Here is an 18,119-nt window from a genome sequence, read left to right on the forward strand (position 1 = left end):
AATTTTTTTAGCTAGAGGCATATGAAGAGGGAATTTATCAAGATTCAGTCAGACACAGCCATTACAAGTGGTGTACTAGATTCTGGAATAAGTGAATTAGGTTTTTACTAAAGTCTGAGAGAGATGAATCGGTTTCTTTTTCAGTTAGAGATATATGAAGTGGGAATTTATCGAAATTCAGTCAGGCAAAGACACTATAACCAGCTCACAGTTGGTATACTAGAGTCCGAATTAGGCAAAATAGGTTTTTACCAAAGTCTGAGAGAGATGAATCGTATTGTTTTTAGAGTTTGAAATATATGAAGTGGGAACACAACTCTGTCTGACTGAATCTTAATAAATTCCCACTTCATACGTCTCTAACTCTAAACAGATTGAGATTCATCTCTCTTAGACTTTTGTAGAAACCTAATTCACCTATTTCAGAATCTAGTATACCACTTTTTAGATGGTATTAGTGTCTGTGTCTGACTGAATCTTGATAAATTCCCACTTCTTATGTCTCGAATTCTAAAAAGAATCCGTTTCATCTCTCTCTGACTTTGGTAAAAACCTAATCCACCTATTTCAGACTCTAGTATACCACTTGCTAGATGGTAGTAGTGTCTTCGTCTGATTGAATCTTGATAAAATCCCACTTCATATGTATCTAAATATAAAAGGAATCCAATTCATCTCTCTCAGAGTTTGGTAGAAACACAATTCACCTATTTATGACTCTAGTATGCTACTTGAGAGCTGGTAGTTGTTTGTGGGTCTGACTGAATCCGATTCATCTCTCTCAGAGTTTGTTAAAAACACAATTCACCTATTTCTGACTCTAGTATGCTACTTGAGAGCTGGTAGTTGTTTGTGGGTCTGACTGAACTGTTCCCATAATTAATATTGATAAGTTCCCACTTAATATATCTCTAACTCTAAAAGGAATCCGATTCATCTCTCTTAGACTTTGGTAAATACCTAATTCACCTATGTCAGACTCTAGTATACCTTATCTACTATATCATGTCTTATAATGTCATTTTAAGACCAAAAAAAAGCTGAAAATGTTTCTAAGCTCCAAAAAATAAGTAGATAAGCAATGTCACTGCAAATATTATTTTTCTAATAGGAAAAAATAACAACTAATATGTCTATATTATCTTCCTCTTGTATTTCGAAAATATCACAACTGAAATTCTTTTGTTATAAATATATTTAATGTTATTTGAAGATATGCAAAAAAAGATAAAAAAATTTCCAAGTCCCTAAAAAAGTTGAAAATTTTCTAAGCTAAAAAAAATTGAAAGTGTAAAAAACAGTAATTCTAAGTTAAAAAAAGGGGGGGCAATTAGTTAGGGAAGAGGTTTGTCACTTTTAGATTCATAAAAATTCTTTTCGTGTTATAAAATGTGTCCGATTTACTCTACCCAAGCGCGTGCCATAAGAAAAAAAAAGATAGCAGGTTTGTTGTTTCTTGATTCATTAAAATTCGGTTCGTATTATATAATGCGTCCAGTTTACTTTACCCAAGCGCGTGTCATAAGACCAATTTTTTCAACCCAAATAAAAATTTTATACATATAATTGTCATGGGATTACTGAAGATTAAGTATGGTAATAGCTTGTCATTACTCTTATTCAATGAAGGTTGAATATACGTTAATCACAGGAGTATGACAGGAGTATGTAGATCTTTCACCGGATCTAGTATATGCAATAAGGTTTAGGGTATAAGCAATAGAGCCCTCAGGCGTTAGCTCCGTAGTGCCTATTGCTATACTACTCAAGTAACAATTTATATTTAAGCTTTACTCCCCTACTAGAAATATTTTCGTAATACAGGGAGACCTATCCTCTCTTAGACTTTACCTTGCGCGTATAGTCTAATTACATTCTTACAAATGAAGGAATATTAAGCGATAAGTGACCCATCATATTCATCTAAAGGACCTCTCACGAACATAAGGAACATCTGCCACTAAAAATATCCGTTTTGAGACATCATAAACAACCTCCCTCCGCACAAGGATCACTAGACCTCAACACAGGTGCCAGTCCTCGTCGCCCCCCCCCCCCAAAGTAAATTTTGTGATACTATGAAACATTGCGTAACCCCTTAAAACACTCCAATTGCGTTTATTCTAAAACCGTTCATTTTGAATGGACTATAAAATCATTTATAGAAACAAATAGGGATGTTATGACTTCTGAAACTGGAGCCTCTGTATATTGTCCTTCAATAGTTCTTGGCTAATTGACCTTTTCAGAATTTCTGGTCCATAGTATTTGGGGCTTTTTGAGAAAACGATTTGTGTTTTGTGGCACAAACTGACAGTTCTAAATCAATTGGTGAGCTCAACATTCTCACTCGATAGCATTGTTTCCTTGACTAAAGCTGAACTTTATTTATTTTAAAATACTACAAAAATGAGCACTTCCCTATGGCAAAATCGATTGTAAAGCTGGAACATTGTTTAACTTGATCGATTGACACTAGAGTATTGAACATCCGTTCGAATAAGAGTTCTCTCAGCATTCTACCATCACTGGTTCAATACGATCACTCCTTGGGAAAAAGCAACAAACAAACAAAACAAACAAATAAATAAATACGCCCCAATAACCAACCGAACAAACAAATAAATAAATACGCCCCAGTGACCAGCCAACTCCATTGGGTAAAAAATACAAATTTTTGTATTTTTGCATACAGGAGCATGGAAAATCTGGTTTCGGGTTCAGGAAAATGCGGAATTTGCTTGGGTAAGCAAATTGCAAACCCCTAATAGGCAATTATTGAAATCTTCTAAGGGCAATAACTTTTGATAAATAAACTTACTTGAATGAAAACTTGTTGAATTTTGATTATTTTAAATCAGCCTAAAAAGTGCATTTTCTTATGCTTATACTGTTATCAGAATATCTATTTTAGAGCGCTAGTTTCTAGCGACAAGAGTTGACTTCCACTTGCAGCTCATACCAACAAGCTGTTTAACATTAGTTTATCATAGAGTTAACAAATATATATATATATATATATATATATATATATATATATATATATATATATATATATATATATATATATATATATATATATATATATATATATATATATATGTTTACATATGTTTATATATGTTATATATGTTACTTTAGCCTCAGGTGGTTTGGTGCTACTGTGAGTTGTAAACGGTAGTAATAGTAGTTATCGATGTTTTGGAGTAAGCGTAGAGCAATCTTCGTTCTTTGACAGCTCGGCTGTGGCAAACCAAAAGGTGGTAAATCACATGTTTTCGAAAAATAAGCTTTATACCTATCCCCAATAAACAGAACACGTTCGGTTAATTGGCTTATTCAGAATGTGTTTATCTTCTTTTGTTACTCAGCTGTTCAAAGCTTTCTGATCTCTTAAAGAGGTGTTATGTGGCTTTCTCGGGCTGTCCTGCATGCCAAAAGGAGTTAAGTTCACCGAAGGGCAAGTCCTGCACTTATCTCCTTTTGGTCTGCCGTGGATGCCAGTAAAACAAGTTTTCAAGTTGTCACTTATCGACTTTTGGTCGTCCATGCCGGGATTTTTTCGTCACTTCCATTACTGTCTGAAGAAAAGAAGAAAACTAGACTATACAAAATGAACAGAGGAAAGCGCCTCTTAACTGAAGCTCTGAAAACGGCCCAAAAAACGGCTCACTACCGCCGATACAATGCACCATATACTAGGTATATATCAAGAGAAATTTCAGTTAAAGATATGTGGGAAGATTTTAGGGAGCGATTCCGAGAAGAGAATTGGTCGTTGTACATTTACGGAGAGGTGTTTAGAGCGATGAAAATTTCCAAAAAAATGGCAAATTCAGACGTGTGTGAGCATTGCGATGTTTTTAAGTTGAAGGATAGCGAATGCTCCGCAACAGGTTTAGAAAAAGAGGAGTACCAGTTGCATGGGCAGATGGCTGAAAAGGCACGATTTCAGCTCCAGAGAGACGTGAAGGATATCTTTGCACCAAAAACTTTAGTTTTCACTGTCAATACGCAAAAAGTTCTAATACTCTCAATAATGCCTGCTGTTAAGGAGTCTTTTTTCATGACCCACCTGATGTGTTTCAACGAAACGTTTGTGCCTGCAAAAAGCCGAACCACAGGGTCGGCTCCTCTTCCAGCCTATTGTATTGTCTGGCACGAGGCAACTTACGGAAGAAGTGCAGACGCAGTTGCTTCAGCTTATCATGTACTTATTGACGAGCATAGGGACACAGATGAATTCATATTTTATGCCGACAACTGTAGTGGACAAAACAAAAATTACAATCTGTTTTCTATGCTAGTGAGGATTTCGAACGAACTCTGGGCACCCGCCAAGATCACCATCAAGCGTTTGACGAAAGGTCATGCTGATATATTTGCCGATGGTCTCCTTAAACTTGTCGAGGCTAAAACTAGGAAAAACAGAAATGTTAAGGACTTTGGCGCTTTGAAAAAGCTGATGGAAGATTCCAGAGAAAATACTCGCGTCAGGGAGCTTTGCCTCAGTGACTTTCGCGAATGGAAAAACGAAAAGTCCTCCAAAAAGAAGAAAGATAACCAACCGGTGCTGCTACAGAAAGTAGTTGAAGTTGTGTTCAAAAAAGGTGAATCCTCTATGTTTTATCGTGAGGATTTTGATCAGGAGCTTGTCTCTTACGATTTCCTTACAGTTGCAGCGAAGAAAGAACTTGGTAAAGGATTGCCAAAGTCTCTGAAACAACCGAGGGGGAAAAAGGTGAGATCATGACAAAGTTGGTACCACACATGAGAGACCAGAGATCCAGAGAATTCTGGAAAAAGATACCAACGGAGGACGAAGCTTCTGATCTCACTTTTGAGGGATGTGAAGAACAAGATGGACTATAATGATGTTTGATTTTTTGAGTTCATAAAAGTTTAATTGAAGTCAAATGTTGTTCCTGTTTTCTGGTCGGTTTCCAAATAACCGAACAATCCTTTTATACGTTCTTTTACATTAAAATAGTTGAAGTTATGGTTCTAAGAATGCGATACATAGGAGAAGTTTCTGCGCGATTTTGACCCCTGCTTTCTGCCTTTCACAGGCGTGGGTGACATCAGATGGTAGTTTTCAACATGATCTATTCAGTGAGCAAGAAAAAAAATGTCGGTAAAAAAGTTTAACAGCTGAAAACATTGTCAAAAGTTAAATTTTTCGCATTTAAATTTAAACGGCAAAATGGCACATACCTCATTTTGGTCTGCCGAAAAACGTGAAAAAAGGACATAAGTGACAAAAGTGCCAAAAGTAAATGGAAAGATGGATTTTTGAAAGCAACTGGTGATTCAGCACGAAAAATTACGTCTGGTCATGTTCAGAAATGATTCTCAGCAACTTATTTTCCTAGTTTCAAATTGGGATATTTGTTTAAAACGTTTTTCGCGTCTCCTGTAAAATTTACAAAGTGTCACTTACCGCCTTTTGGTTTACCACAGCCGAGCTGAGGCCAATAATGAGAGGGGACTAGGCTTTCACAGATCTGGGGGGCCGTGCCTATGTTACTTACTTGATAAATGTTACTGACATCGATCTAACTTCTTTTGGACATTTAAACAAAGTGTAAATAAGCATGGTTTCTAAGTTATTTTCTAAAACTTACCTTTTATAAATATCAGTGATTGGTCCAAAGCATGGGTTGGGCTATCGCAGGAGTCAACCGCAATAAGTCCTAATGTAATGTTTGGCAACAAACTTTCGTTTTTGTTTATTAAATCAAGCGTGTAAAATAGAGCTTCTAATGGTTGTATTCCGTCGTCGAACTGAAAAAAAAGAGAATAAAATAAGGCAGTTTTGAAAAAAGGGATTACAAATACAATTTCATATGTCAGATTTTGTCTGTTCAAATTGACAGAATTTTAAGTTGAAACGATCAGCACAACTTTTTTTTTTTTTTTTTGCTTATAGCCCATGGTTCTTCAGCATAATTTAAGTACCTGGCCTAACGTCCATTTATAAAAACATACAATTTGTTCCCAATGCCTTTACCACTTTTTCTTCAAACTTTGTGAATACAGGATGCATAAAGAGGTACATGGCAGCACAGACGTAGCAGGGGGCACAAGGTGGCTGGACACTGTCCGCTTGGGACAAAAAAGTTGAAAATCACAGCTTTTAAAATATTGAAGGTAAAGCATAGAAGATATATTGTAGGTATTTTGCGGTTAATACGAGCAATTTGCTTCATCCAAGTGTCTTTATAATAATAAAATTCACCAGGACTGAGAAGGAAACTTTGCTTTCCAATGCACACCATTACTATGGATGTCTTTTTAATAAATAATGATAACAAACACATTAAAATCCTAATATTAGGCTCTCAAAATGCATTACCTTTAAATTTACCATCAATTAATTCAATTCAATTCAATGGGTTTATTTACAAAGACAAAAAATAAATCACACATAATACAAAATACTCAGTCCATTTCTGGACGCCGAGAACCACAATCAATATCCTTTCGACATGATACGCAGAGTGGTCACCGCTCATACTCCCAGACACAACATTGCCTCTCAATAATAAAAAAAACAAATAACCATTACCTTCCTGCTCCTTTCCCCAGGGGAAGCCCCCCCCATCATAAAAAAAAATCAAGCTTTAGTTATTTGTATATTAATCTTAAACTTTTTAATTATCATACTTTACCATATATATATCACACTCTACTTTAACTTTTCTTTTGTAATGCCAATAAATGATTTTTCACTCTTTTTTTAAATGAAGCCGCGCCCATTTTCTCCTCAAAATTACCTGATCAAAATTTTAAAATAGCCATTTGGTTCAGAATAGTTGTAAGATCAAATAATTATGTCTTTAGGTGTAAAATGACCCCCCACAGTCCATGGGAAGAGGCTTGTAAGTTATGAAATTCACCCATTGTTTACGTAAAATGTTTGGTATTCGGAAGTATACAGATATTTTTTCTTTGGTGGTGGGGGGGGGGGGGTTGGGTTTGGGGGCTGGATTTCGATAGGTAGAATCTTCCTTGGGGAGGGAATTTTTTGTGGGGGAGGGGTGAATATTCCAGGGGAATTCTCTTTGCAAAATTTTTCATGTGGAGATGTTCCGGGGGAATTATCCAGGGACTTTTTTCCATGTGTTTTGATTTCCGGGAAATAATTTACACGGAAGGGGGCATTTGCTGGAGTGATCGAGAAACCGATTAGAGATTAAAGTGATATTCAAAGAAAGAATGTTAAAAAAAAAATTTCAGGCTGAATCATCCGCAAGCAATTTTACAGGGAGGGAGGAACTGTCTGAAAGGACTTTGACGGGAGGGGATACACTTTACGCTGGATGAAATTTCCACGGAGGAGTTTTCCGTGAGGGGAGGTGTATACTTCATAGAGGATAAGCCATATTTACCGGCATTATTTGAAAAACCAACAGAAATTATTCCATATGTAAAGGGTTGCCCCCTCCTCAATACCTTGCTTTTTAAGCTAAAGTTTGACTCTTTGTACAATTTTTTTAAGAACGTGTACTGAAATACGAGGGCCATTTAATTAGAATAGAAAGATTTTTAAAAAGTGCTAACAGTTTTAGCGTAAGGTATTGAGCAAGGCAAGAGCAAGGTATTGAGGAGGGGGCAACCATATTTATACGGAATCAATCTGCTAAATTAATATGACAATTTCGTTTTTATTCTCCATGTACGATGAGCCAAATTCGAACCTGCATTAGTTGAAAAACGTCCAAAAATTAAATTACTGAAAGTCAGGAGCGACATTAAAACTTAAAGTGAACAGGAATTATTCCGCATATGAAAGGGGCTGTCCCCTCCTTAACGCCTCGCTCTTTACGCAAAGTTTTTTACTGTTTTAAAAGTAGAGTTGTGACGAAGAGTCAAACTTTATCGTAAACAGCGAGGTGGTGAGGATGGGATAGCCCCTTTCATATACGGAATAATTTCCTTACTTTTAGTTAAAGAAATTTTTTTTTTTAATGTAATTTATGAACGTTATTCAACTAATCACTGGCAAAAATGAAAACACTTCTCTTTCAGAATGTTGCTTGCCTGTATCTTTTCGTGCATGGTAATGTTGTCAACTGCTTCATCCAATTAGTACTTAATCCAGTTTCCATCTAAATGATCAGATTTTGATTTCTTTCCCCGTACTTAGTCAAATATTAGAATTATTTTCTTCTAATGTTTCAATGGGGAGGAGGGATGTTCGTTGAATTTGGGCCTCATATCTAAGATTAAAAGTAGCTTTTACTCTGGTCGGACTGAGATTTCAATATGATCTAGTCTCTAGTCTTGGAATACATCAAAGTCAGGAAGAATTTGAAAAAAATAAGTTGAGAGGTATTTGGAAGAAACCAAAGTTTTAGAGGCTTAAAAATTTCTGCCAAAAAATGAAATTATAAAAGAATATTTTGTCGGTAGCGATTATTATACTTATAATTTGGCTTGAATAGCGAATTAATTACTTTTTAATTTGAAAATTTCGGGTGAAGTATGCTATACAGTATGAAACCACCAGTTAATGCTCATCTTTATAGGATATTTCTAAGCCTAATAGATACGAACGGGAATGATATAATTCATACTAAGGTTTCATTTAGATTCAAGCCTATGACAGAAAAATCAATATGTTACTGGGCCAGATTCCTGGGAATTTAAATGTATCAGTGCACAGTTGTCGATACACAAAGGAAGAGTCAGAAATTACTAGACATTTAAGGGATTATTTGGGAGAAAAAGATTGAGTCATTTTAGAGGATTATTTGGGCGAAACAGATTGAGAAATTTTAAACATTATTTGTGCGAAGTAGATTGAGAGAGATTTTGAGAGATTTTTGGGCGAAACTGATTGAGACATTTTAGGGGACTATTTGGGCGAAACAGATTGAGAGGGATTGGGAGAGATTGAGAGAAATGAAGAGAATGTTGGACAAATTTAGTAACTGGATTTACTGATTTGATAAGTTTGAGCTTATAAATAACGCCTAAAAGGCCTTATTTTTCTCCTCATGTAAATTTTGGGTAACGAGATGACTTCTTTTTTTGAATATTCTTGTTTATTTGATTGAAAATGTTTAATAATAATAAAAATAAGGATACTATTTTCTTCCACTACGTATAGTTTTGGAGAGTTGTTAAGGATGTTTGGTATAGGTGAATCATGTGTTATTAAGATATCTTTAGCAAGGAAAATTTATATTTTAGAGAATAGTCTCTAAATTTAGAGACCTGAGATCTGAGGTCTGAGCCCAGAGATCTGAGGAAGTATGTTTGGGATAAGGTTACCATTTTTCTCGACTAGTTATAATTTCAGAGATTTGTTTAGAAAGTTTGGCATAGGTGAATCCAATATTATTAAGATATCTTTAGCGAGGAAATATATATTTTAAATAATAAGGCTCTGAGGCAGTATGTTGGGCCTAAGGTTACCATTTTTCTCCACTAGGTATAATTTCAGAGACTTGTTAAGAAAGTTTGGCATAGGTGAACCCTATATTATTGAGATATCTAGCTCTGAGGCAGCATGTTGGGCATAAGCCTGTTATTTTCCTCAACTAGGTATAGTTTCAGTGAGTTGCTAAGGAAGTTTGACATAGGTGAATCCTATATTATTGAGATATCCTTAGCGAGGAAATATATATCTTGGAGAATACAGCCCAAAGGTCCGAGGCAGTATATTGGGCATAAGGTTACCATTTTTCTCCACTAGGTATAATTTCAGAGAGTTGTTAAGGAAGTTTATCATAGGTGCTATATTTTTCTTTGAATATTCTCGGTTATTTGTTTGAAACTGTTTAATAATAATAAAAATAAGGGTACTATATGTATATATATATATATATATATATATATATATATATATATATATATATATATATATATATATATATATATATATATATATATATATATATATATATATATATATATATATATATATATATATATATATATATATATATATATATATGTATATAACTCGAAATGCTACTTACCAATATTCACTATCTTAATTAAATGTTTTATCCATTATTCATGTATGTTAATTTCTTTGAATTATAAATGGAAACGCGCTATAATCTAAGAAAGTATTTAAGAGCTATGGGTAGACATGAGAGGATGCAATTTGTTCTTACCTCTTAGGAGGCCAAAAATACCAAGAAATTTACAAAAAGTTTAACATTAAAGCAAATATGACAATTCTCTGGCAAGAATAACTGATTAAACTATATGCCCGCTTTCCATCCTTTTAAAAAATAAATAAAAAATAAGTTTTTTTTAACTGAAAGTAAGGAACGACAGTAAAACTTAAAGCGAACAGAAATTATCCCGTATTTGAAAGGGGCTGCCCCCTCCTCAACGCCTCGCTCTTTACGCTAAAGTTTTTTTTTTTAAATACAGTTGTGAGAAAGAGTCTGTGTGAAAAAGACAACGCAACCTAAAAGACATATTTATTATATTTTCGACCATGCTGAACAAAATGGCCATTTCAAATTTTTGATCGGGTGACTTTGGGGAAAAAACAGAGCGTGGGAGGGGGCCTAGTTGCGCTCCATTTTTTGGTCACTTAAAAATGACACTAGGACTTTTAATTTCCGTTCGAATGAGCTCTCCCGCGATATTCTAGGACCACTGGGGCGATACGATCACCCTTGGGAAAAAAAACAACAGATAAACACGCATCCGTGATCTTTCTTCTGGAAAAAAAATACAAAATTCCACATTTTTGCAGATAGGAGCTTGAAACCTCCACAGTAAGGCTATCTGATACGCTGAATCTGATGGTGTGATTTTCATTAAGTATCTATATCTTTTAGGGGGTGTTTCCCCCTTTTTTCGAAAATCAGGCAAATTTTCTCAGGTGCTTAACTTCTTATGGTTAGGAAAAAACTTTATGAAACTTATATATTTGAAATCAAAATAAAAATCTGATTCTTTTGATGTAGCTATTGGTTTCAAAATTCCGTTTTTTAGAGTTTCGGTTACTATTGAGCCGGGTCGCTCCTTACTTACAGTTCGTTACCACGAACTGTTTGATTGCAGCATATCTCTCTCTCTGAAAACATTCTTGTTGGTGTCCATGAGAACTACAAGTTGAGCCGATTGTTAGGACAAAATTTTCTATTGGTAATAAAATTACTAGTGTACGACTTACTGAAAAAAAAACCCACTACTATTCTATCTTAAAACTAGAAAATAGAAGTCGGAACCAATTTAAGGCTAGCAAACATTGCTGTAATTAAGACAAAAGAATAAAAATGCCAATTAAAATACCTGCAAAGGTCCACACTTTGTACCATTTTTATCATGGATAGGAAAAATAGCACCTATGATTATATCACCTTCTAAATAAGCAACTGATGATGAAGACCCAGGGAGAGAATCTCCCAAGCGGAAGAACAATAGAAATAGTATCACTTTAACTAAGCCAAACATTCTCTGACAAACATCTCAGCATAGAAGTAACAGGTGACTGAAGGGATCTCTACAAAATACTAAGGTTTTTCATTGTCTCATAGGACCTGCGTTTTTCCCTTAATCGTCCAGCATTCAGTATAACAAGGACAGTCTCAATGAGAAGCACATCTTAGGCTTTTTATCTTGCGGTCTTAGTAAACAAGCTGACAATTATGTTTAAATAGCCAAGGGCGTTGCCAGGGGTCATTTAGATCTATTTGAGCGTATTTTGGGGAGAAGGTGTGTCAGAAAGGAAACAATCTTTATTTAGCTTGTTTTCAATCACGGAGCCTATATTTAATTTAATTTAATAGTAGGAAGACGGTAGAGTGGTGGTTAGAACTTCAGAACCCCCTCCATATCTGGATTCACCACTGTAAGTAGGGAAGCTGACAGTTTAAAAAATAACGAAAATATATCTAAAATCGTAGGAAATGGAATCTTTGAATCGGGAGATAGAAGCAACAACGATATCATGGCATTGGAGCTCATGGAAAAGCTAATAACACCTTGTTTTTTTGCAAAAAAAAGCATAACCTCATACATTCAGAAAATTTATCTGATTTTTGAAGCTGTTTTACTAAATTTGTGAAACTTGTTTTCTTTTTCTTTTTTGCCGATGAAATTTGTTTTTGTTTATCACATTAAAATCATTTAAATAGATATTATTTATTTAAGATTTTAAATTTCTACCAATGTTAGAAAAAGTATTCTTCTGAGCCCTTTACTTAAACCGAATCAGAAACGACAACGTTTGGTATGGGGGTTTGAGTTGAGGCGAGGAATAAAGCTTTTCGTTTTTGTAAGACATCCATGGTTAGAAAACAGACCCTTTGACAAACGAAAATAGTACATTATCACAATATTTAAAAAGTCAGGAAATAATAAGAAGTTTTATTAGTCTTTTTTTGTTTTTGCCGATGAAATTTGTTTTTGTTTATCACATGAAAATCATGTCAATAGATATTCTTTATTTAAGATTTGAAATTTCTACCAATGTTAGAAAAATTATTCTTCTGAGCCCTTTAATTAACCCGAAACAGAAACGACAACGTTTGGTTTGGGGGTTTGAGTTGAGGCGAGGAATAAAGCTTTTTCGTTTTTGTAAGACATCCATGGTTAGAAAAGAGACCCTTTGACAAACGAAAATAGTACATTATCACAAGATTTAAAAAGTCAGGAAATAATAAGAAGTTTTATTAGTCTTTTTTTGTTTTTGCCGATGAAATTTGTTTTTGTTTATCACATGAAAATCATGTCAATAGATATTCTTTATTTAAGATTTGAAATTTCTACCAATGTTAAAAAAAGTATTCTTCTGAGCCCTTTACTTAAACCTAATCACAAACGACCACGTTTGGTATGGGGGTTTGAGTTGAGGCGAGGAATAAAGCTTTTTCGTTTTTGTAAGACATCCATGGTTAGAAAACAGACCCTTTGACAAACGAAAATAGTACATTATCACAATATTTAAAAAGTCAGGAAATAATAAGAAGTTTTATTAGTCTTTTTTTGTTTTTGCCGATGAAATTTGTTTTTGTTTATCACATGAAAATCATGTCAATAGATATTCTTTATTTAAGATTTGAAATTTCTACCAATGTTAGAAAAATTATTCTTCTGAGCCCTTTACTTAAACCGAATCAGAAACGACCACGTTTGGTATGGGGGTTTGAGTTGAGGCGAGGAATAAAGCTTTTTCGTTTTTGTAAGACATCTATGGTTAGAAAACAGACCCTTTGACAACGAAAATAGTACATTATCACAATATTTAAAAAGTCAGGAAATAATAAGAAGTTTTATTAGTCTTTTTTTGTTTTTGCCGATGAAATTTGTTTTTGTTTATCACATGAAAATCATGTCAATAGATATTCTTTATTTAAGATTTGAAATTTCTACCAATGTTAGAAAAAGTATTCTTCTGAGCCCTTTACTTAAACCGAATCAGAAACGACCACGTTTGGTATGGGGGTTTGAGTTGAGGCGAGGAATAAAGCTTTTTCGTTTTTGTAAGACATCCATGGTTAGAAAACAGACCCTTTGACAAACGAAAATAGTACATTATCACAATATTTAAAAAGTCAGGAAATAATAAGAAGTTTTATTAGTCTTTTTTTGTTTTTGCCGATTAAATTTTTTTTTGTTTATCACATTAAAATCATTTCAATATATATTATTTATTTAATATTTGAAATTTCTACCAATTTAACAAAAATTATTCTTCTGAGCCATTTACTTAAACCGAATCACAAACGACAACGTTTGGTATGGGGGTTTGAGTTGAGGCGAGGAATAAAGCTTTTTCGTTTTTGTAAGACATCCATGGTTAGAAAACAGACCCTTTGACAAACGAAAATAGTACATTATCACAATATTTAAAAAGTCAGGAAATAATAAGAAGTTTTATTAGTCTTTTTTTGTTTTTGCCGATGAAATTTGTTTTTGTTTTTCACATGAAAATCATGTCAATAGATATTCTTTATTTAAGATTTTAAATTTCTACCAATGTTACAAAATGTATTCTTCTGAGCCATTTAATTAACCCGAATCATAAACGACAACGTTTGGTATGGGGGTTTGAGTTGAGGCGAGGAATAAAGCTTTTTCGTTTTTGTAAGACATCCATGGTTAGAAAAGAGACCCTTTGACAAACGAAAATAGTACATTATCACAATATTTAAAAAGTCAGGAAATAATAAGAAGTTTTATTAGTCTTTTTTTGTTTTTGCCGATGAAATTTGTTTTTGTTTATCACATGAAAATCATGTCAATAGATATTATTTATTTAAGATTTTAAATTTCTACCACTGTTAGAAAAAGTATTCTTCTGAGCCATTTACTTAAACCGAATCATAAACGACAACGTTTGGTATGGGGGTTTGAGTTGAGGCGAGGAATAAAGCTTTTTCGTTTTTGTAAGACATCCATGGTTAGAAAACAGACCCTTTGACAAACGAAAATAGTACATTATCACAATATTTAAAAAGTCAGGAAATAATAAGAAGTTTTATTAGTAGGCATGAAATACATAATACATTTTGCTTAATAGACCTCTAAACATCCAAAAATGTTTTGTTCAGCGACAAGTGTTGTAAGAAGCCAAAATTTCAGAATGATATTGAAGGATTCTACCAAGCTTGAATAAAATTAATCAGACTCCAAACTTAGACCAAAAAATCAATACAATTCCAGAAGCAGCTACTAATTACTCGCCATTCACGGGTAGGCAAGTCAGATTTCTCTTGAACGTGAAACTTGGCTTCAACGTTGGAACACTAAATTTTGAAGAAACTAATTTTAAATTAATTTATTCCAATACATATATGAAAATCGGTAATTAGTAGTGCAATGTTATTATTAGATCTTTTTAAGAATTAAAAGTAGGCTTCGAAGTCTCATGTTGGTTTCAAAGGCATTTTGGGAAAGTTGCTGCCAAAATATTTGTTCCAGGGTAATTGGACCGCTGATGGCAGATCAAATGATAGAAGCTGTTTGTACGCGCTAATGCAAGAACAAGTGGGAGGAGCTGTTTTTGCACCAAGAATGAAGAGCCAGAAATTATCTTACTGCTATATCTTTATACTGTGCTAAAAGCTAACCTCGGTCCTCTCTCCTCCAAAAATATTTTTTTCAGTGCTAACTTCTGAGAAATAGGTCAATTTAAAGAGCTTATAATACAGCAACTATATCAATAAGGGGGAGTCCTAGAACAAATTGCGATGTATATTTTTCAGGTATCATTTGATGCATTAAAAAAAGAGCAAAAGATGCCAAATGAGACATTGAAAGTTGATGCTTTAGTACAAGTCCCTGGCTAACATCCTTTATTTGGAAAAAAATAATAATAATAATGATAACAGATAAAATATTTGTGGTATTTGTCGACGCAAGATAAAAAATCAAACACAACTAAAGAAGTTTTTTTTTAATGAAATTAAAGAGTTCCGTTGAAGCTTAAAATCGGCAAAATTAATTGAGGTTTTTTGAGGGATGCCCCCCCTCCTTCACCAAAAACTCTTTCCTGTAAATCTTAACATGTTGTTACTTGACATCACTCTGAAATACAACAAATATAATCAACTGGTAATCTGATATATCTTATTTGTCAATTTATTAAAAAATAAATAAAATGATCGAAAATTTACGTGGTTTAAAGTAAACATAACTAAACAAGTTCATTATTTTTAAAGCTTCGTGATGAAAAATTTATAATTGCGTTCTTGGGTTAGAGAATTCAGTCTTAAAAATTATGATATTCCGTTTGTTCAATAACTGGAGAGCCTTCACCTGACTCTCTTCCCACTGCATCTGTATTACCTGCTACGACCAAGTAGATTCTTCCAAATTAGAGAGATCAGGGGGTTGAATTTCTTCTCTTCCACACTGATATGAAGGACCCCTTCTAGACAATTTGAATTTTTTTTAACTGAACATCTTGGGGCTCTAGGGAATCTTGGGGCATCTTGGGGCCCAATCCAATGGATGGCGACTATGCAATACTTTATAACCTCTATTATTACTGCATAGGTGCTCTACAATAATCGTTCATTTTATAAGTACTGCAAATATGTTTAGGGACAAATACCACAACGCACGGAAGCATGATCTCTGAGACAGGGGCATCCTATAAATAACTTATTGGTATTCTAGCCAATTATTCAACTTATGTTTTTATTTCAGATTTAATACAATATATTTTTTTTTTACCAAAAAACGGCACTAGAACTTCGAATTTACATTTCACTGAAGCCCTTTCCAATATTATGCAACTATTGTTTTGAGGCGATAACCACTGAAAGAAAAATTAGAAACTAATAAGAATAAACAAGTATCCATGACCATCCTTCGCGAGAAAAATACAAAATTTCCGATTTTGTAGATAGGGTCTTGAATTATCTGCCAGGCGTAATTGTCTTTCTAGAAGATTTCTGCTAAAACTTATAACGCAAAATTTCGTTGCCCTTTCTGTTTCATCAAACATTTGCTTCACATGCCACCATGGATACCCAACTGACGATTAATTAACAAATATATAATATAATATATATATATATATATATATATATATATATATATATATATATATATATATATATATATATATATATATATATAACTCGTTACAAGTGATAGATTCTTTGGTGAATGTTTCAGCTAAAAGAGTCGATTCATTTGATTTGACTACTTTGTATAAAAATTCGTCACTAAATTTATTATTCGAAAAATTGAAAATGGTGATAAAGAAATCTTTTATTTTTTCTAATATTTGATTTTTGAAAATTGATACTTTTAATAAAAAAGACCGATGGACGAATTTCTTTAGAAGTACTATTAATTCAAGATGTTATAGCTTGGATATGGTATGCGATTTATTGGATTTTGTTCTATTTAATACATTTATAAGATTCAATGGGAATTTATATAAACAAATTGTAGGTATTCCTATGGGTGGGAATGCGAGTCCATTTATAGCAGACCTGTTTTTAAGGCAATTAGAATATGAATATATGATAAATAAAAATAGCCCAAGCAATGTAAAATATAACCTTTCAATTAATAAAAGATATCTGGACGACCTTTTAGTAATAAATTGTGCAGAGTTTATTGAGATTTCAAAAAATATTTATCCACAAGAGTTAATTCTTGAGCCTAGCTATGGGATGGGACACTCCGACCATTTCTTAGATTTAAATATTAATATTTCAAATAATAATAAATTAGTTTTTAAATTATATAATAAAACGGATGATTTTAGTTTTGAAGTAATTAATTTTCCATTTCTTGAAAGTAATATACATTCAAATACTACTTATTCGGCTCATTATTCCCAATTAATTAGGTATGCAAAAATATGCAGTAATTACACAGATTTTAAAAATAGATGTAAAAAGCTTAGCGAAAAACTGATCTTAAGAGGTTTTTCTGCCAAAAAAATTAGTTCGCAATTCAAAAAATTTAGTTACATGTATCATGAACTTTTAAGTAAATATACAAAAAATTATAAAGAAATTCTGAACGATACTTTATTATAACTTCTGTTGCGCTTTTATTTTTTTGATGTTTGAGTTTGTAGAGGTTTTCAAACAAGCTTGAAGATCTTTAAATTGGTAATTGGTTCCAGATACCAATAAAAGAAACATCTGGAAATGTTTTTATTTGTTCCAGAATGGTCTCTTTTAGTAACCTCTGGAATTTTATTGTGGAAATAGTGAAATACTTTTTGTAGGTAATTTTTAATAGCTTGACTAGTATGCATGTATTTCACAAGTTTTACCTGACATAGGGTTACCATATAGATCTTATGGTAGAGGCTCCACCATGCCGGGTAAAGAATGTAAGGCCTCGAAACCCTTTAAGGCAGGTGGTATTTCTTCTGAAGAGCCCTAAATGGAAGGTTCTACTTGGAAATATTTTACTAGTTTTAAGGTGCTTTTGCTGGTAAATTTACAACGACTTACATTTATTGATGACGACTTTGCATGGATTTGGACATTTCTATTTTGTTGACGCTTCGGGTATACTGTTTGGTCCTAGGTAGTTGGATAGATGGGTAAGGTAAAAGCCTCGTTCAAGTGCACATTTGTCTCAATTGCTGGATTGGGACGACAGTTTTTTTTTTTTTTTTTTTTTTTTTTTTTTTTTTTTGCCAAGTAATTACGAATTAAACA

General features: G+C 33.3%; 1 protein-coding gene across 1 annotated transcript in view; it reads right to left on the reverse strand.

Moving 5' to 3' along the window:
• LOC148956514 (metabotropic glutamate receptor 3-like) overlaps window positions 1–11,430 on the reverse strand; it is a 222,882-nt gene extending 211,452 nt beyond the window's left edge. Inside the window, exons 1-2 of the mRNA XM_089108444.1 lie at window positions 11,269–11,430; window positions 5,625–5,784 (exon numbers count right to left, since the gene is read on the reverse strand). Coding sequence (XP_088964570.1) covers window positions 5,625–5,784; window positions 11,269–11,430 — 322 coding nt within the window. The remainder of the gene's footprint in view (window positions 1–5,624; window positions 5,785–11,268) is intronic.
• Between the last annotated feature and the right edge of the window lie 6,689 nt (window positions 11,431–18,119).

Source organism: Artemia sp. Qi Xiang Cuo, chromosome 1, assembly GCF_049724085.1.
Source record: "Artemia sp. Qi Xiang Cuo chromosome 1, ASM4972408v1, whole genome shotgun sequence".
Taxonomy (NCBI): domain Eukaryota; kingdom Metazoa; phylum Arthropoda; class Branchiopoda; order Anostraca; family Artemiidae; genus Artemia; species Artemia sp. Qi Xiang Cuo.